The sequence below is a fragment of the Podarcis pityusensis genome (genome assembly GCF_964106645.2).
Source record: "Podarcis pityusensis genome assembly, chromosome: 11".
NCBI lineage: Eukaryota > Metazoa > Chordata > Lepidosauria > Squamata > Lacertidae > Podarcis > Podarcis pityusensis.
In genome coordinates, this window is record NC_138036.1 from 20,240,036 (window position 1) to 20,261,975 (window position 21,940).

Genomic DNA, 21,940 nt, shown 5'->3' on the forward strand with positions numbered 1-21,940 from the left:
GTTCAAGGCCGTCATTGCTCTGCCCATGGAAAACAACACTTCCAGATTACTTCTTATTTGAAAATGCTGAACTTTCTTTTAACCCATTTTTAAAATAGGGCTCATTGTGCCAAAACATGAATCACTCCACATTTAATCTGGGCACATAAGCATAACTGATTATTAGACATTCTACTTGGAGAACAGCCAGTCTTAGAATTCTTCAAGGATTTCCCCCTTACATGCATGCCTTTCATTATTTAGTGTCATCTCCCAGAAATGTCAAAGTGTCAGAAGTACATAAGGGGGGGAAATTGAGATGTATTTTAAAAAAAAAAAAAAAAGCTGTATACCACTCAGAGTTTCCTTTTACTTTTATTTTTTTTGGCAGCCAAGTTTTTCAAAAGCTGTGTAAAAACTTTTGTTAGTGACTTGCATAGAAAACTCGAAACAAATAACACAGGTATATGGGCATCTGACAAGGGCGCCAACAGGACATTTTCTGAACTGCGATGGGTTGGTAAACACTCCAAATAAATACATAAACATCCATAACTAACATCTGAGAACACGTCTTCCATTTCTGGAAGATCTGATGGCTGGATGGGCCTGATCTCTGAGAAGCTTCCAGGTCTACCACTCTATTGGTTCTCAATGGAGAGACCTGAGGCCATCTGCAGATGAACCTGACATCCAGACAATATATTTGCACTCACAGCTGGAACTTCCATTCTTTCCCTGGCTCTCTTCACCTCTGCCCGCCCTTGATTAATTGCCCTGCTGCTACAACCAACATCACTGGCCAGCCTGGGTGGGTGGAACAAAACCAGATCCAGAAGTCTCTTTCCTTAGAGCTTGCAGCTGCATGACTCGCCAGGTGGCACAGTGGTCAGCAGTTCCTAGGGGCAAGCCATCAATTACCTTGGGTGAGAACACATTTAGCCAAATACCTGAGCCATCTGCTTCTGCAGCGCTTCTCTTTCTCTTCTTTTTTTGCTTTAGGTGCTATAAGTCAGTTTTACAATTGCATCTCTCCACAACCCATTGTTTCCTCAAGCCTATGGGCATCTCTGTCTTTCTCAGCTGGCCTCTTGCAACCCAGCACCCACACATCTCTCTTCATCAATTTCCTGGGAACTATATGTCATTTTCATCAGATCCTCAGGTGCTTCAGATTCTTAGAGACATGCCAGAATATTTCACCTTTATGTTTTTGGTGTTGACGATGGGGAGCTTTCAGACAAAAGATCTCCATTTTAATGGGAGGCAGGTGGAGGTTCAAAACAGAGTTGCATTCTCTCGTGGGCAGCCCTCCAGGGGCCACCGCATTGAGTGGGGACAGAAGCAGACATGAGCAGAGTAAAAGATGTGACTCTTACAGTATACAGTGCACAGCAAGCCATGTTTCAGCCACAACAACTGAAGTCTCTACACCCATCCTCCCTCCACCTACGCATTAGGTGCATAGAGGCATTATCAGATTCCAAGGACTCATCCCAGCTGGGCAAAAGCACTCAAGGAGGGCATAGTTAGGTCAGTGAGAGTTATGGCCCAGAGAAAGTCCGCAAGGATGGACAGAATGGACTGGAGAACTGCATTTGGCCATTGAGCCTGAGATTCCTCATCCCTGGTTTAAAACACTTTGGACTTGCTATGAGAGGCCGGGGCAGCTGCATCTATTCTAAAGAGGTTATATCTCTCTCCCTCTCTCTTTCTTTTTACACAGTACTTTTTCTGCCTAGGAACAGCAGCCACTGAAGTGCCCTGGAATAGCAGCAGCCGGCAGACAGCTGGACAGCAATGTTCTTCCACAATGCATTGTCAGAATCTCTCTGCATTGCGCCATAACATTGTACCAGTTGCATTGTGGGTGGGAAAGGCAGAAATCGGAACAAGCAGCAGAGAAAAGAGAAGGAGGGAGAAGAAAAGGGATGGAATGGCAGGCTCAGCAGGAAGAGGGAGTCAGAACCAGCGTGGCAGGTGAGGAAAAGGAAGCAAGACAAAGAGAAATGATGGGTTGACTGACAGGTCTGGCAGATTCCCCTGCTTTCCTCTTGGCTCAGAGGAAACACATGGAAATTCCCAGCACGGTTGCCCAGGGACACATCGAAACATTTCACTGCACTTGCCACTTGATTATCTATTGCTGATGTCTGGTCCCATTATCATCATCATCATCATCAGCCAAAAAACAACCTTCAAAACCTTACTAGCAAACTGTACATACTGTTGAAAAATAACAGGCTCTGAATATATGCCTTCTTCATTACAGCTCTTAAAAGGACGTTTGAAAAAACACAATGAAAAATGAACAATACTTACAACCATACCATTTAGGGACACCCAGCAATCGTGCGGGAAATCCTGGAGCAATGGTACCAAAAACTGAAGGCAACCGTCCCAGTGGCAAAGGAGGAGCATCATTCCAATCAGGTTGAAGATTCTCACTACAGCGCTTGCAAGATCATATGTCATGTGGAAAATCTGTAGAGAAAATTAGAAATTGTATGACAATGGCACCAAAACCGTGCAACTTGGTGAGTCCTCTCTTGTCAAGGCAAGTGATCACTCTGAATCTGTTTCGATTTTCCTTTAGCTTTGTATGCTGCCCTGATACCTTGGCAGTTGAAGCGGGATCTAGCAGCATATTTCATCAACAGAGAATAAAGGAAATCCTCTAGAGCCAGGCAGCTCAAGAGGCCATTCAGAATTCCATTCAGAATGGCCATTCCACCATTCAGAATTTTTTCACAATACTTGAGGTTTCATTGGTGGACAAATTGGCCTGGAAAGGATTTTCTGTATGCACTAAAGGAGTGATGGGAAGGCTGCGACCCTCCAGATGTTGTTAGACTACAAGCCCCAACATCCCTGACCATTGGCCAAACAGGCTGGGGGTGAAACAACATCTGGAAGACCACAAGTTCCCTGCTGTAACGAAAGTATGGTTGAATGGAAACTTCCATCTCTCCCAGTATTAACTAGATGCACAGGTGCAAATGTCAGCATGCTCCATCCACACAGTTCTCCATTTCCGATTTGGGAATGGCACAAACTTCATATGGGTGCCGTGCGGTCAAAATTTGCTGAGTTGCTACATGGTTGGAACAATACCGGAGGCAGGATAGTGTGCATTGATTCTAAACACAAAAGAATAAGCAGTAGAAGAACAACATTCTATAACATATTTTGTTTTACGAAACATTCTGCTGTTATCAAATGTATCACTGATGATTTCAAAGTATTTTTAGAAATATTATTTTTTCTCCTGTGAATTTGATACTATTGTTGTTGGGGTTTCCTGTCTAACTTCTGTAATGCTACCCCAGTGTAGGTCTCCCTAAGGCAATAGCTAGGCAGCGGCTTGACAACATGCAAATATTATTTATTAGTTGTACAATTGCAGTTGCCTCAAATTTCTATCCAAAGCACAGTGTTCAGTGCTCAGGAGAAAGCAGCTTGAATGTACCCACACCCTGCCTTCTGAAGGAAAATATAGAGATGCACACACACTGCCTTTATCTTGTTCAGCCCAGCAACAGCTTCACTTCACTAGTAAGTAATATAGCCATTTTGCGGATGAGAAAACTTACTAAGAGAGCAATCCTATTGGGTGGAAGAGGAAAGTGTACTGGTGGTCGAGCCACCAAACCCAAATCCCTGCCTGGTAAGCCTGATATTCCTACCCTGCCCCAACATTATCCTAGAATGCAAACCGGTGGTGGGGCTGGGATGGCATAAGCCTGGTTCCCTAATGCCTGAATCGTTGGCCCTATGCCATGCCGAACACCGTGAGTGGTGTCCATTAAAGTTTTGGTCATTATAAACCCACTTCAGCCCATGTATGGTTCTTGGTCCTATGGCTAACCCCATTCCACATAGCCACTTCTCCCTATTAATAGCCTCAAATAACTAAAACCAACCTGTAGGGCAGCAGTCAGAAAGAGGTGAACAGGTAGAACCGAAACAGGTAGAACTCAAGTAAATAAATAACTTCTGAGCCAAGGGTGTATGGTGACATTTTTCTAATATTTGAAGTGAGGATGGAGGCCAAATCTTTTCTCGTTAAAGGGACCCGTCAAGAAGACATTCATGGCCCAAACTATTAAACTTAGAAGCCTAAATGTCTGGTCTGGTCCATTTTTAGGCACTTAACTATAACTGGCTGGCATTTCAGAAACACTTTCCAAATCCAATTTAACTCTAAGTCAGACCCTGCAGGTGGTGAGCACCTTTTAAAAAAACAAAACAAAACCAGGCCACTTATATATAGGTTGTTCAAATCATGCTGGAACAAATCTTGGTTGTTAGCTGTGATGAATGTGGTTTTAAGAGACCATTTTTCTTTAATGAAACTCACAAGTTTCTAATTTTCCAAAACGGTCAACTAATTGCTCTATATACAGTTCTATATAATATCGCCATCACTGCCCTAACTTATCGAAACTAAAACATACTCTCAATGCAATGGTGATCGGTATTAAGCAATTGTTTCATCAATGACAGTTTAGAATGGGTTTTGTTTTTTTAAAATTCTTGAACAGGAGCTGATTGCCATAAAAACATCCCGGTGATAGATAACTCTGTTGCTATAAAATAATCCTACGCTGTTCAGTTCAGCATTACAGTGAACATTTGCAGGAAAAAGAAAAAGGGGGGGGGGGGAATCACAGGTTACTTAAGACAGTGTTAAGATAAATCCTACTAAATACACACACACACACACACACACACACACACACACACTGCAAGCTACACTGAAGTACTCTAATATATTTATTTAATTTGGCTAATTAATTTTTCAAATTGCAAGATATAACTCACATTTGTAAAAAGCAATATAGTTTTTTAACAACAATAACAGCAGATTGGCTCCTGTATAATTCATTACCATTCACTACAGTTGTCAAATATGTCAATCTCATGACAGGCAAAATCTTGGGGGGGGGGTACTCTAAAGCTGAACCCCTTACATTGTGTTCCTCATACAAACTAGACCTTTCTTATAAACTTAGTTACTGTATATTGTAACCCCTTTATATCACTTTGCTGAAAACAACTTCAGCAAAAGCTGAGAATGGATCAGCAGCAACGCTGATGGTTATGAGAAGGGATTGGCCTCTGAAGTCAAAGAGGTTCATTGCACTATTATCAGTTTCATTCACACTTGATTAATAATCCCTTTTTTATTCATAGGTATATACTAGGAAGCCACTTTGTGCCTAAAATTCTTTAAACATTGCAAAGCTCATCCTGATCGTTTGGCTTCATTTGAAAGACATATATCCTTGCATTAGTCGTGTTCCTTAATGACACTGTATGGTTATTCATACTCAGAGCAAACCCACTAAAATCAATGTACTTAACTTACACGAGTCCCCTAATTTCAACAGGTCTGTTCTGAATATGAGTAATGATGAGCAAAGTCATTTTGTGGCTCCCAATAATTCCATACAAAATTAGTTCAGGTTTTTTTGAGGGCAGCTAAGTGCACTCCTGCACTCTGATGTGGAAACTAACTAGATACATGGAATAAAACATATGTGCATTTTAATTAGTTTTTAACATCTGCACCCCCCAAAGAAATACTAGCACAATTTTGCTGCTGAACATATGAACAATTTGCAGAGGGGGGCCAGGTTTATACGTACATGCTATTGTACCCATCTGAAGTTTGTAGTAGAGCCTACACGTGTTGGAGCAACATCTGAAAAGCCAGATCACTGATTAACCAGACCATTGCATTCTACTACTGCAGCTTGCAAAACCTCTTCAAGACCTCAGAATCAGTCTTCTACTCCAAGCATTCCTTAAATGCTTAGAGTAGAAGACTGACTCTGAATCAAATCAGCATTACCCTGGAACTATAGTCCTTCTTGTGTTCCACAGTGAGCCATTACATTGCTCATAATGATTGCATGAGATTAGAATGGAGATTACCAGGCTACTAATGGACATATCAATAACAGAGAACGTAGCCACTCCACAATTACTGATCTATGAGTTGGACAGACAAGTTTTAATTTGACAGTTCCGTCTGAGATGCTGTGAACTTGTATGGACCCACCATCTCCATGGGGCTCAGGCAAGTCTGCTACAGGTTCTTTTTATTGTTGTCCAAGCAAGTAAGTAAATCAACACTTCCTATCTCTTTTATGCAGATGATTTTGCTTCTATCGAGCAAGAAGCAGACAACCAAAGAGCAAAGGAGAGACCGTCCAGACATGCCTCTTCTTCAAGGTGTGCTGCAATCGGTCACGGCATGTGCCATTTATGGTATCACACACACTGCAGGTTGACACCCATGCACTAGAAGCTATAAAAGTTAACAAGGAAACCTCTTAAGCCATTTCAGCAGATTCATCTTGTGCTCTAGATAGGCAGCATGTCAACTAAGCAACTATTGTTGACACTTGTGTTCTCAGCAAAAGATCAATAGCAAACTGTTGGCCTGATTCGACGTCTGTTGAAGACAAATGGACTTCTCTCATTGACGTCAGCAGAGTCAAGTCTAGCCCTATTGCCCTATATAGTTTGTAACTCTTTGCTAGGCATGAAATAGAAGCTGAGTCTGAGAACAAAGAGCATGTAAAACAGCTGCTGAGTGCAATTTATTTTACCTGGAAGGCAGCAGTGTTTGTTCAACTGAATCCTTATATATACGGTTAATTTTCAGTATATTTCTTTGGGAAACTAATCTTTCTGCAAAAGAAAAAGTGGGTAGGCATATACAAGACTTTTAAATCTGGTTACATGGTTTATGCAAAGCTGCTAATGAGTGTAGAAAGCTTGGATTCGGCTAAACTAATAATGAAGGGGAAAACACCAGAGAGATTTAATGAAGTGCACACTAATTTTAATCAAATGTGTATCTGGAAAACATGAACTGAAGGCAATCAGTGTTTTGTGTCCTTTTGAATGTGTTATTTTTTTTCTAAACTCAAATTCAGTGAGTATGGCATTGAGTTTCATTGTGCTGGCCTCATTTATTCCACAGCAAGACTTCCTAACCCCAAATGGACTGTGAACGAACAAACGAACGGATACACACACACACACACACACACACACACACACGAACATGCTCACCAAGTCCACTATTATTGCAGAGGTAAGGGGAATATTAAGCATGGTTAATACAGATGCAGAGAGAAGTACAAGATTCATTTAGAAACTAGGTGATCCATTTGGCCACAGGGATACCACACTCATAGAGGCAGTTAATAGTGATCTGTAGAGTTGAGTTCCACATGTTGGCCTCATCTGGAAATAATAGTAAGCCATTTACTATGGTGAAGCAACTCTTCCCACACTCCGCTTCACTGGATGACCCTGGATTCTAGAATTATGAGAAGGGGGAGGACTGCCCACTATTTCAATACCATGCATTTCAATACCATTGCCTCCTTTACTCACCCTTCTCTACACAGAAAACCCCAAATATTGTGAGCCTCCATCATAGGGAGATCCTTGAACATTTTGGTTGCCCTATTCTGCATATTTTACAGCTCTACAACATCCTTTTTTGAGCAGAATTGTACGTAGTATTCTTAGCACGGCTGCAAAGGTATTATGATTTTGGCTGTTTTACTTTTGACCCCCTCCTTAATGATCCCTAATGTGAAATTCAACTTTTTCACAGAGGCTGCACCCAGGGTTGTATCTTCCATTAAGCTATCCACCATGACCCCAAGGTCTTATTCCTGGAGAGTCACCACCAGTTTGGAACTGATTAGGGTACACTTGAAGTTCGAATTCCTTCCCCCAATGTATATCACTTTATACTTGCTTATATTGAATAGCATTTGCCGTTCTAATGCTCACTTGCCCAATTTTGAAAGATAATATTGGAGTTCCTTGAAATCCCCCTTTTCTTTCAACCACCCACAACAATTTGGTGTCATCAGCAAACATGGCTACTTCATTAATCATCTCTAACACCAGGTCATTTATGCACAAGTTAAAAAGCACAGGTGCCAGTACCTATCCTTGGGGGGAACGACCCCCCCCCCTTGGGGACGACGACTCCCTTTTATACTCATATACTTGCATATAGACAAAATTTTGAAAAGTTCAGTACAGTGGTACCTCAGGTTAAGTACTTAATTCGTTCCAGAGGTCTGTTCTTAACCTGAAACTGTTCTTAACCTGAAGCACCACTTTAGCTAATGGGGCCTCCTGCTGCTGCCGCGCCGCCGGAGCACGATTTCTGTTCTTATCCTGAAGCAAAATTCTTAACCTGAAGCACTATTTCTGGGTTAGCGGAGTCTGTAACCTGAAGCGTATGTAACCTGAAGCGTATGTAACTTGCAGTACCACTGTACAATAAAATAGCTTAACAGAATCTGCATCTAACATTAAAATACTGTTGTATAACATTCACAAATCCTCGTGGTTTGTTGCAGAAACCTGGCTACTATCTCCATCTTATCCCCATCCTGAATAAACATTAGGAAGGCTGCCTTACAGTACATTGGTCTGATTTCCACTCCCTACTAGCAACCAACTGACTAATAAACTTAGATCAAATTGTCTGATACAAGGGGCAGTGCAAAAAAAAAAATAAAAAAAAATCTATATGACTCTGTCCACTTTCCACATTTCTTCACTGGGGAGACTAAGGATTTATTCTGCTTCCTGGTTTTTTAAATTGATCTCAATGAGGGTCCCCACCTGGAGATGCTGGGAATTGAACCTGGGATAGTTTGGAAGGCACCCAGTTGGGGAAGGCTGGGGCAGCTCAGTGGAATAAAACATGTTTTGCATGCAAAATGTCCAAGGTCCAATCCATGGCATATCCAGATAGGACTGAGAAAGTCTCCGTTCTGAAACCTTTGATTGCCACTGCCCGTCAGAGGAAGACCAGTCTTCCTTAACATGGTACCTTCAAGATGTTTTGGACTACAACTCCAGTCATCCCTGATCACTGGCCATGATGGACCAACAGTAAAAAAATAATAATATGGAGGGCACCAGATTTAAAAAAGGATGTACTGAATTAGATACACCAAAGGTTTGTTTCAGAATAAGGCATCTTATTATGTTCCACAAACCAGGCAGGACTATATTCTAGATAAAGGAATAATGGATGTAAATATAATATGGGCAATTGCCAGGTCAAGTCCAGTGGTGCTCTTTTCCCTCTCTGTTCTAACTGCAAGGAAGGATGCAGCCCAGATTAACTTTTTACCAGTAGCAAGAGTTCAGGGATGATATTCTTTCCTCTCCCATAGCCTGCGTTTGCTCTCAGGCATGAACAATGCCAACGACTTTAGTGACCAGCACTGCAAGAATGAATTACCCAGACGTCTTGAAAATGGATACATTCCAGGGATGGTTTAAACATGAGTTGCAAAACAAGAAGTCGCTCCAAAAAATCTTATCGGGTGAAGCCAGAATCTAAACAAGTCTACAGGGATCAAGTCTCCCAATCTCTTACAAGGGCTGCAGGAATATTAAGGAACATGGTTCATGATAAATTACCCTGAACATTACTCACTGTGACAATGAAGGATATGCTGGGTGCCAAATGAGCAAAAGAGGAATGCCCCTTGTTATGGAGAGTTCCACATGAGTCAACATTTGGAGCGATACAGAAAATAGCCTGTAAACCTTTTAGCTGCCTTCAAAGCTTGGGCTGGCAAGAATTTCATGAATCTAATGTATTTGGCCGAGAATGAATCTAATGATTTTTTTGTACCATTTCATACTTATCCATCTTTCCTCAGTACAAAAAGAGAGCACTTTCTTTGTCAATGTCAGGGATGAGGAACATGTAGCTCTCAGGATGTTGCTGGAATTCAACTCCCATCAGCCTCAATAAGCACAGCCAACGGCCAGGAAAGATGGGAGTTGAAGTCCAATAACGTCTGAACAGCCTCAAATTTCCCAATCTTGCTGAATGCGCTTATCTAAAGAAAATGCTAGTGGCCATAACTTTTTAGATCTGGCTATTCTCTCATTTCCATTAACAACAAAAACTAAGATTACTTAAGGATGGGAACAAACAATAATAACATTGTTTACTTTCTCTGAAGCCATTCATTGTTTTGATAAATTCTGATCATGTCAGCTCCTATTCCCCCTCTCTGACAAGCTGTAATCCTTTAAATATTTCCTCATACAGAAGTCCTTACATATTTTTAATCATTTCTGTGGCCTATATAGCTCTGATTTTCTGTAAGAAATGAGGTGAGCTGCGCTCTCCAGATGTCACCATAGGTTAAACAAATCATTATTCAAGGTTAGAATACATTCCATTTGTTGTTGTAGTAGGATCAGAAAAGTTACTCTTTTCATTTTATTGTAACTAGAGGGCAACATAAATCTCGCCATATTTTAATAGGTCTCAAAGTGCATCATAAATCATACATCTAAACCAACAGTTTTGTCTTTAAAATGCCATCTAAAGAAATGCTCAGCTCACATAAAGGGCTTGTGCTAGTTCCATGGAATTTTTGAGTATCCCACTCTCCTCTGAATTGCAGTTACCAATTTCTTTTTAACTTCCTCTCAGGTTCAACAGCAGTTTATAATGTAGCACGACAGAGGGGACTTCCACTAGCCTCAGAAGTGTGGGGAATGGTGGTCCAGAATGAACTTTCTCTCCAACACCCTCTAAACCATGGGTAAGCAAACTAAGGCCTGGGGACCGGATCCGGCCCAATCGCCTTCTAAATCTGGAGTGCGGACAGTCTGGGAATCAGTGTGTTTTTACATGAGTAGAATGTGTCCTTTTATTTAAAATGCATCTCTGGGTTATTTGTGGGGCATAGGAATTCGTTCATCCCCCCCCCCCAAAAAAAATAGTCTGGCCCCCCACAAGGTCTGAGGGACTTATGAGAAAGTTTGCTGACCCCTGTAGTTCTCCCCCCAGAGGTGCATCTAGCATCTTCAGTATATCATTTTTGCTGAAGATGCACATATCTGCCCCAGCCTTTGGACAGCTAAAATGTTTTGTTTTGTGGGATGAACCTCTTTTGTTGAATTTTCTGTTCTGTTGTAGCGGGAACAGATTTTTTTTTCTATCTGCTTTTAGAATGTCATATTATATGGCTGTAACCCATTCTGGGACCCTTTGGTGAAGGGTTTGGTTAGAAATAAATAAGGAAGGAAAAAAATCGGTAGTACATTTCACTGTTACTAATGTTATTATGCAAGATTATATTGCCTCTAGAAGTATACAGCAGTAATTAAATAGATTGTAAATTTACAATAATATGAATCTTAAAGGATGTTTTTGTATATTTTAAGTGCTTGGAGAATCTTCTGACTGGCAGTACCCAACCCAGAATCATGGTAGATAATTCAATAAAATAAAAAATTATCAGGAAAGGGGTTCAAAATACCTTAATGTCCTTAATCTATCCTTAATCTATCCTTCCATCATATTTTAAACACAGAGTACTATTCTAGGAGCCCCATCACAAAGAAAGAAAGAAAGAAAGAAAGAAAGAAAGAAAGAAAGAAAGAAATTGTAAATCTGAGAAAAGTAGATAAAAGAACAACCTAATGATAAAGGCTTTATTGTTGTTGTTTTTGTTTTCATTTACATCCTGCCTTTTCTCCTGAAGGAGCCCTGGGTATTTTCTCCTTTTTAAAAAATAAATGAGCTTGAAGCCTGATATTAATTAATTAATTAATATTGATTCATTATTTTATTTGCTTATTTACTGTGAAGAAAATTGCATCTAGTGGTGCAACTGACACGTATAAAAGCTTTTTGCGAAAGCTGGGCATATTTTATTTTCTAATCAGAAAAAAATTGTATTATGTGGAAAGCAGAAATATTGGATTTCATACTTCCATCATTTTATCCCCTTCAGAACATGAACGGCTAAATCTAGAATAACAGCAAGTTCTTATAAATAACCCGTTTTAATCAATAGCTTTTATACAAAGGCACAAAGATCAAATCGTCAGTAAGTTGTTTTCATAAAACAAATGGCTATCGGAACTGGAAAACAAAAATTCTAAAAAGTATTAGACGTGCTTCACATTAATTCATTGCGGGGAGAGGGGTAAATTTTTACCAAATGAGCTGAGCAGAGGGGAACATAGGAAAGTGAACTCCCTGCGCTGCTGTTGGTGAGGCAGACTGAGACGTCAAAGCAGCGATGTGGTCAGTGTGGCATGTTTCCATGGTGCAAACCACACTACTGCCTTGCTTCTCCTCATCCCAGGACACCACAGCAATGGCAGTGACAACTACTGCTTTTTAGCTCTTAACAGACCACTGGTCTGTGTGGTCCCTAGGGTGGGTGTGTATGCCTTCTATGTTACAGAGGATAGTCATGTATTTGAAGGGCTGTTAGAGGTCAGTCCTCTTAAGGGGTGGCCGATTCAAGCACAATGTAAAGGTTGAATCTTGGACAGTAGACAGAGCAAGTACGCCTGGGCACAGTTCTTCGCTAGAATGGGGAGATGGGTTGCATTTCTGCTTAAATTATTGTTTCTAAATTTGCATATATGTATGTGCATATATGGGACGCGGGTGGCGCTGTGGTCTAAACCAGAGAGCCTAGGGCTTGCTGATCAGAAGGTCGGCGGTTCGAATCCCCGTGACGGGGTGAACTCTCGTTGCTCGGTCCCTGCTCCCGCCCACCTAACACTTTGAAAGTATGTCACAGTGCAAGTAGATAAATAGGTACTGCTCTGATGGGAAGGTAAACGGCATTTCCATGCACTGCTCTGGTTCGCCAGAAGTGGCTTAGTCATGCTGGCCACGTGACCTGGAAGCTGATTTTAAGTCCTTCTTTCAAATGTATAAAATGCTGGTGGTGAGTCCCTCCCGCCCCAAAGACATGGGCAGTGCACATTAATATCCCACTCTCTCCATGTAGCTACACAGAGCAGAGTTGTTGACTAACAAGAGAATTCACTTCTTTTTTAAAAAAGGACACTACCTAATCTGGCAATATGTCACTTTAGCAGTATGTTACTGTAGCTGCAGTTAAAAAAAAAAAAATCACTGAATTTCATTGGAGGGAGGGAGTTTCCAAATGATTTTAAGTGTTTAAATAAAGTTCCTTTCGCGTCTAGTAATATTTACAGCTGGAGGGATGCGGGTGGCACTGTGGTCTAAACCACAGAGCCTAGGGTTTGCTGATCAGAAGGTCGCGGTTCGAATTCCTGCGACAGGGTGAGCTCCCATTGCTCGGTCCCTGCTCCTGCCCGCCTAGCAGTTCAAAAGCACGTCAAAGTGCAAGTAGATAAATATCTACCGCTCCGGCGGGAAGGTAAACAGCGTTTCCGTGCGCTGCTCTGGTTCGCCAGAAGCGGCTTTGTCATGCTGGCCACATGACCTGGAAGCTGTCTGCGGACAAACGCCAGCTCCCTTGGCCTATAGAGCAAGATGAGCGTGCAACCCCAGAGTTGTCCACGACTAGACCTAACGGTCAGGGGTACCTTTACCTTTATGTGCATATATATAAACACACCGAGAGACATATTAGCATATGCAAATGTACAGTGTGCATCTGTACCCTCTTTTCTTCCTAATTTGGTGCTGCGTTTCATCTTTTTTTTTGCCGGGGGGGGGTTGATGCGTCCAGGCTCAGCTGCTCAACTTTACCCTCTCCAAACATGCGAAGGCCAGAGGGAGAAGATGCAGCATCCACCTTCTCTAGCCTTGCCTTCTCCTTCTGGACAGTTGTGTCGACTACGTTGAGCAGAAGAAAAGGTAAGTGAGGGGTGGCCAGGGGCCAAATGGGGCCCTTCAGGTTCTCCCCAGGCCATACCTCTCACTGGCCCTACTTTTACCTTGTGGTAATTCCTTTCGCTTGCCTGGACGGAGGGATGCCTGAGTCTTTGTAAAACTAGCCTGCTGTACAAAGGTCAGATTTACATCCTTAGCTTCACACACGAAGGGAAAAAAGCTTCCTTATCCCCGAGTTAAGTGAATGAGTAGCAAAGAATCGTAGAGTTGGAAGGGACCACAAGGGTCATCTAGTTCAACCCCCCTGCAATGCAGGAATCTCAGCTAAAGCATCTATGACAGATGGCCATCCAACCTCTGCTTAAAAACCTCCAAGGATGGAGAGTCCACAACCTCCTGAAGGAGACCATTCCACTGTGGCAGTCGCAAAGAGGAGATGGGCCCACTGAGAGCTTTTTTGCCCAAAGTCCCTCCAAAACCTGGAGCTGGCACTGCCTTAACATATATACCTCAGGTTTACTCTGAGCCTGCCTTTATCTCTGAGAGCCAGTGTGGTGTAGTGGTTAAGAGCGGTAGACTCATAATTTGGGGAACCAGGTTCGCGTCTCTGCTCCTCCACATGCAGCTGCTGGGTGACCTTGGGCTAGTCACACTTCTCTGAAGTCTCTCAGCCCCACTCACCTCACAGAGTGTTTGTTGTGGAGGAGGAAGGGAAAGGAGAATGTTAGCCGCTTTGAGACTCCTTCGGGTAGTGATAAAGTGGGATATCAAATCCAAACTCTTCTTCTTCTTTTTCTTCTTCTTCTTCTTCTTCTTCTTCTTCTTCTTCTTCTTCTTCCTTCTCTCCTGCACAGGTGCTGCAGTTTGGGCTGCATAAGCTCAAGGCTGGGAAGATCTGAATTGGTATTTGTATATACAGTAGATGCAGACAAAAGTGGAGCTAGACATTCTCAGTTCATCTTTGAATAACATATTAGTGAATAACTGGCCTGCTTCTCCCCAAATGAGAAATTTAACCAGCGGGATGCACTGCATGTCCCCAGAAATGGTTCAAAGCTAATTTGGGCCTTTCTTTCTTGCGTCTTGACTGGACGATTCTAATGCTCCCTCAGCAGATTTGCCAGAAAAGCTGATTAACAGATTCCAAGTAATTCAAAACCTGCCTGCTAGTCATATAACTAATACCAAAAACCATATGCACATAATTCAATCCCCAACATGCTGCCTTTTCTGCGAATTACCTTGTGCATTTTATTACTTTGCAATAGTACAAAGAACAGGGATTTTAAAACATTACATTCATTCCCCCCTCAGGTATTTAATCTTTTTTCTTTTTTTTACTGCACTTTTGGGATCAAATATTTCATTTGGCTATATGTTATGGTGATCAACTGTAATCACAGCGTAGAATAACATCTGTATGTAGATACAAATAGGAAACTTTTCTGGGAAGCAGAAAGTAGATGTTAAATTTTTGATTAAAGCCAGATCTCAACACATATCATTGCTTAGGACCCCTTATGATATTAAATTTTGAGATATAGGTGTTTAGAGAACTTCAGCCAGATGTTTAATAATGATTCCTTATATTTATCATTTGTAGAATTCTATTTTCTGCTTTTAGTAGGATGCTTGAAAGAGGAAACGGACCATTTTCACATGCGCTGGCATTTAAACTGATGTTTTGTATTCAGGTATCTGTACCAGAGTAAATAAAATAGTGTAAAAACATAACATGCTGAATTGGCAGTTGAACTATTCCTCCATCCAGCCCAGAACTGCATTCTCTGACTTCCAGTGATCTCTGGAGTGCGATCGATCCCATAAACTGGAAATGTTAGAGATTGAAGCTGGGACCCTATGTTTGCAAAGCATTTACTCTACCACAAGCTTAAAGATCCTCCCTATGCCTTCACTGCTGATGCATATGGTTTTCTTCTTTTTTAGGAGGGAGGACATTCATTAAATGACTGTAGACTTGCATCTTTGAAGGGTTCAAGACTTTAAAGGACTGGACAAAACACATTAGGCAGTCCCAACGTTTTCTGCCTGACTGCACTCACAAAATATAAACCTTTATTGTGCCATGCAGTGATGAAAAGGTAAATTGCCGCAACAGGAAAATTCATTTTTCCCTTATAAGACTACAGTTTATATTCTGTTTTGGGCTCGGCCCCCCCCCCCCATATATATATTTAAACAAGCTTGCACCAATTCATCCAATACTGTGAGAGGGCTGCATGCTGTTTTGCAAAACTGTTCAGAAATTGATAAGATGATGACGTACGTTCACAAAAACACTGAGCACGATACATACATTAGGCAAAAACTTGTGATGATTATATGTATATATAAATTGCTAAAGTTACTGATTACACAGTAGTATTGCTGCGCTTAAACCAGACAAAGCTAGAGTCACTTCACATGGATATTATGCCGTGCCATGCTTTTGGAAATCAATTGACAACTGCAACACTGAATGCCTCTTTACAAAGCTGATCATGTGCACATACCACCACATACCAGACTAGACTTAGTTTGTGTGTGCAGAGTCAAATGCTGCCTCTTATTGCAAGCCACAATGCTTTGAAATCTGGTACCTGCCAACAATTGCCTCACTATGAGCACAAAGTCCTAGCATGCAAGATGCCAACCAAGTGGCCATAGATTATTGCCTGTGAAACAATCCATAGTTTCTCAGATAAACAGTGGTGCTGGGTGGAAGTGAGGGGTGTTGAGCTAATTACCTAGCGCTGCATGGTGACTAGGAAGGAGGACCCTCTGACATGACTGGAAAGGCTGATTGATGGAAGCAGAGGCAGCAGGTGGGCCAAAGGCAGGGTAGCGCCACCCCATGATGTGCCCACAGCAGCCTCTTAGACGAATAAGTGGCACTGCTGACCTCCTCCCGCTCCTAGGAAGGAAATGGCGGAGGCTCCCCTCTGGGGTCTCCTAGGCTCTGCACCAGTCCGGCACGATTCATTGTGGGCCCATTTTCTCCCTGTGATGGCCTTTGATTCCCACTTCAACCATCAGGTAAGGTTGATTTGATTCCCACCCTTGTTCCCAATGTAGATTTTCACTCCCCGCTTGCTCCCAGTGTAAATCCTCCTCTTGTTCCTGATGCAGATCTTCACTCACTCCTTCCTCCTTGGTGGTGGTGGGACATTTTGTGGTTGGCCTCAGGTGCCAAAACATCTTGGACCAGCCCTGGCCAAGGTAACTGGCTAGTAGCTCCCCATGTTTACAAAGCTATGTTCTCCAGAAAGAGCAGGATTCCATGTCATCCCAGTCTCTACAGAAGCGATGGAGAAGCTATTGCCATCCAGAAATTGCTGGATTACAACTCCCATCATTCCTGACTAGGGCTGATGGGAGTTGGATTGCAACAGCAACAACTGGGGGGCCCACAGGTTCTGACCCCTTCCCTAAGCAGTAGCCAGAAGGTCCTCCCCCCATTATGCAAAACAGATCTCTTCTATGCTCATGTTCTACACAAAAAAAGAACAGCGGCGTAGCGTGGGTTATCAGCACCCGGGGCAAGGCAAGTAATTTGCGCCCCCTAACCCGGGGCAAGGCAAATAATTTGCGCCCCCTAACCCGGGGCAAGGCAAGTACAGTAATTTACTCTCCCAAGCAGCAGCAGCAGCGAGGCTTCTCTTTCCCCCGCGCTCTCCTGGAGCTGCCTCTTTTCTTTCCTTTTTTCCCTTTCTCCAAGGCTTTTCGCTTTCTCTCCTTAATTGATTCCTCCTCCACACCGCAGCGTTTCCTAGCTGCTCCCCCCCCCTTCCCCTCTCTCTCCTCCTCGCTCTGCTTGCCTTGCCCTGCACCGGCAGCAGCAGGCGCAGCCAGACCCCCGCCAGCCAGCCCGCCCGCCCGCCCACCCGGCTTCCTCTCCTTTTTTTGCCCGCGGCAGAAGGCTTCGCTCTCCCCCTTCCGCGACCTCCTCGCCAAGCCGAGCGAGCGCGGGCTCCCTAACCCGTGGATTTTAGTAGGGGCAGAGAGCTGCTAGTGCGAGCGCGCCCCCCGCCCATGTTGCGCCCGGTGCGGCCGGCCCCCCTGGCACCCCCCACGCTACGCCACTGAAAAAGAAATATCTGCTTCAACCAACCTGAAGTTCAGAAATGCCCAAGTTTCTGGGAGCTCATCTGGACATGTAAGGCAAAAAGCCCTGACACCCCCAGGAAGTGGACAGGCAGGACCAACAAATTCTAGTTTTGCCCTCTTCCTCATCCCTGCTCAGTTCTACAGTGGCGGGACAGAAATAGCACAGAGGAGGAAGCCTATTGTTCTTGTTCTTACTCTTATTTCATTTCACTTATATACTGTTTCATATTTTAAATAAAACATCTCCAAGTAGTTTTACAGCACATTAAAACATCAATGAAACAATCCAGAATAAAACACATTCAAGCTTCAAGGAAAATATTTCAGATCCTTCTCTAAGTGACATTTTGCTTTCCCCAATTCATTTACCTACTAAATTTATATAGCTGCATCATAGTTGGTTGTACAAAAGTAGGCAGGTCGGGGCTGCCTGAGGATAGACTGAGGCTGGATGTAGACACATCAGGAAAGCGTTTCAGACAAATGCGTTGTAAACCTCAAAGTGAGAAATCACATTGGCAAAAGACGGAACTCCACAGCGCCATCTGGTGCCACAGTGTTATAACGCATATAAAACAATTTTTCTTTGCTAATGTAGCTGAGTCCTGAGGTTCCCCCATTCGCCCTAATGGACTAGACTGCATTGGATATTACCCCACCCCTTTTTTGTATGCCTGGTAATGCCTAGAATCTTTCCTGCCCTTTTAACAGCGTGAAGGAGCTATGCTTTAAAAACTGCACAATGCCTTCACCGACACATTTATACAGGTGAATGCACTAAATTGTAAAACACCCGCAAGCGCTCTGCCAGGAACACTGCTGCATAGTCAAGGAGATGCTTCTGATGATATAGGAGATCTATTCCCGCCTCGAAAATCTATGAAACAGCCTGTAGTTAATGGCTCTAAACAAATTCAAAAGCAATCTGATTTGAGCAGAGAATCAGGTTAAGAGTCTGCCAGCATGTGCTCCAATGAGCTTGTCATTCTAGCATTCCAGTTAAGGGAGTACTGAATCTAATGCTTGCATAAAAAAATATAATAAAGCACAGAATCTTAAAACAGGCCACCTCACCCAGCACCCCAGAATTGGTCAATATCAGGTGGTTTTTAGTGGAAACTCTTTCCCAGTTAGTCCTTCCAAACATTTTGGGACACAGGAAATGGTTACAGCTGTGTCACCCAGCCAGGGCCGGTCCACACACGAGGCAGGGACGGTAGCTGTCTCGGGTGGCGGAAGTCCAATAGGTGGCACCCTTACAGGTGCCCTGCCTGCCCTGACACCAGCAGAGAAGCAGCACCCATTTCTGGTGAGATCTTGCTGAGATCTTGCAAAGTGCTCAAGATCTCAGTGAGATCTTGCTGGAAGACAGCGATTCACAGGTGCCGCTATGCAACACAGGAAAGAGATGCTCGCCTCAACCAGCAAAACAGGGTGTGCTATCCCTGCACTCTTTTTCCATATGACATCTGCTAACAGAATCCTTTTTTAATAAAAATAAAAATAAAACACAAATAAGGAATTCTCTTTGAAATTTCAAAAAAACCATCATTTAGGATGGAGAATAAACTGCAATGTTTTGTTGCTAGTCCCACATATACTAGCAAAGTTATGGTACTACTTATTCCCTGCCTTTTATTTTGCTTTTTGAGTTTTGCTGCAGTTGAGACGACATTTTTTTTCTTACTGAAATTACGCACAGAGACTATTCTCTCCCCCCTGCCCAAATATCAAAAGCACTTCTATAACAAGTTATTCTTGCATATTTATAATGGAAATTATCCCCTTTAATGTGTTTATCAAGGCAAATGGCTTTTTATTGAAAGGAGGTGGGTGGCAGGGCTCAAACAAAATCTACTGCTATAAATGGTATAGCAGGTATTTTGATACAATAGTGGAAAAAATAAGCATGCAATCATTCATGAATATTTTACATCCTGTAACGTCAAATAGTGTCCTGCAGAATTCTTGAGCTTTACACTGGTCACATTCATCCTCCCCGGCGCAGGCAGGAACCTATTTTTAGACAGAAAAGAGTTCAAACTGAAATTATCCTCCTGTGTCTGGGATATTTCAGGATATATAATTGGTGCCCCTGCCATTTCATTTTTAACCAATTTGTATTTAAAGAGCCATAACTGCTTATATGCCAATCCCTTTCTCTGCACCGTAAAGCAACCTTTACGGTGCTATCTCTTTGGAAAGATACAGGTCATACCCGAACAAAGAAGTTACTCTATACATCTCACATCTATGAAATAGTCTTAATATTACAGTCTTAATTTCACAGGCTATTACTCGCCCCAAATATTGTTGAGCAGTGCACCATTCTGCATAGACGGCAACCTCTCTTTGCAACTGTGCTCATGAAGTGGGAAAAGCCACAGCATCCCAAAATACGTGAGCTTGCAACTACAGACACATTTAATGTTTAGAGAAGTTAGCAAACATCTTCAGGTATATCCTGTGTTAAATTAGGGCCAAGATAGAAGACCACCTGAAAAAGGCGCTCCCATTAATAGTTTGCTTCTTGGGTGTCACAAACACTTGTCTACCTCTAATCCTTCTCTCATTTACACACCTGACCTCAACACGATACAGCCAGATTTATTTATTTAATCTTTAGCAATCATTTTCTGCAGTGAGCTCAAGAAGAAGAATTTGGATTTGACATCCCGCTTTATCACTACCCGAAGGAGTCTCAAAGCGGCTAACAATCTCCTTTCCCTTCCACCCCCACAACAAACACTCTGTGAGGTGAGTGGGGCTGAGAGACTTCAGAGAAGTGTGACTAGCCCAAGGTCACCCAGCAGCTGCATGTGGAGGAGCGGAGACGTGAACCCGGTTCCCCAGATTACGAGTCTACCGCTCTTAAACACTATACCACACTGGCTCACACTGGCATGCACACTGGTAGCATACTTCGTTCATTCTCCCCCCCCCCCCCCGTAGAAATACAGCATGGGAGTTGAATGCATGTGAGCTGTGCCGAAGCAAGCAAGCAAGCATGCTCCAAGCAAGCTGCCGGCTAGCTCTGCAAAGGCTCCTTTTATTAGCAGAAGTCAACAATTGGAAACAGTAGCGAAACCACCCTGAACTTAACGTATTTCCATCAAAGCACGTTTCCAGCATTAGCAAATACACGTGTCCGCAGGTGCTTCCCTCAAATGTTCCTCTGATACTTGATAATGCCAGTTTCACCCGTCCTGCTCCAGCCAAGTGACATGTCTAAGCAAACAGTTTGCGAAAAGACAAAAGGTCAAGGGGACAACCCTGTCTTCTAGCCAAGAAGGCAAAAGGTCAGAGAAAGCAAGAGTAATGCTCCTCAACCAACATACTGTGGCACATCTTTGTGCGATGTTTGCCTTCGCAATATGGAGCATTACCCCTACACCCCCCCCTTTTTAAACTCTTACAGCATCCCTTTGATGTGGGATGGTGGCTGGCTCAAGGTCACTCCAGTGAGCTTCATGGCTGATACTGCAGGGTTCTTTCAACTGCTCAGGGAATCTCCCAGGAGTGGAGAGGGCTCATGGATCTTGGTCCTCAAACTCATGGAGGGCTCTAAACTGTGTAGAGGTGATCCTTCTCCTTGAGTGTCGTCTTGCATGCAGGGAGACTGAATTCCCCAACAGGGCTAATGCTGAATGTGCTTCAGAGGATACAGGTTGAAGTCCTACTAGCAAAGAAAGATTTCAAGTTTCCACATTACTGACTTCTTCTCTGCTGCACAAGCACTGGGATCCATCAGTTTCAGTTGCCACATACTGCCCCCAGGAGTCCTGTGTACCCAAATCTTACTGCAACTGCACATTCAACAATAAATAGAACTTTTTTTCTTCTCTTTTTGCACTTGCAAATGTGAGGTGATTCGTGAGGAACTCTAATTTCAGCTGTCTGTTAAACTGGGAGGACTTTTGCTTGTTTACAGAAGCGGATTTAAGATTGTTAAGATAAGGCTCAAGCAGCAGAAACTCTCGAAGGAGAATGACATTAATTTTGCACCATGATGTTACATAATATGAAAACCCTAATTTAGTTAAATCTCTTTCTGAAACAAAAAGGCAGCATTTTTTTTTTCTTTCACAGAAACTGGCAGCATTGGCTTAAATGCCATAATTTGCCTAGTAAGAAGGGCCTGTTTAAATTAGACCAAAGGCCCATCAAGTCCAGTATCCTGTTCTCATAGTGGCCAAG

General features: G+C 42.8%; 1 protein-coding gene across 1 annotated transcript in view; it reads right to left on the reverse strand.

Moving 5' to 3' along the window:
• The window catches only part of HCN1 (hyperpolarization activated cyclic nucleotide gated potassium channel 1), a 184,272-nt gene that overhangs the window by 73,466 nt on the left and 88,866 nt on the right, over positions 1–21,940 (reverse strand). The window contains exon 3 of the mRNA XM_080972498.1: positions 2,302–2,463. Coding sequence (XP_080828624.1) covers positions 2,302–2,463 — 162 coding nt within the window. The remainder of the gene's footprint in view (positions 1–2,301; positions 2,464–21,940) is intronic.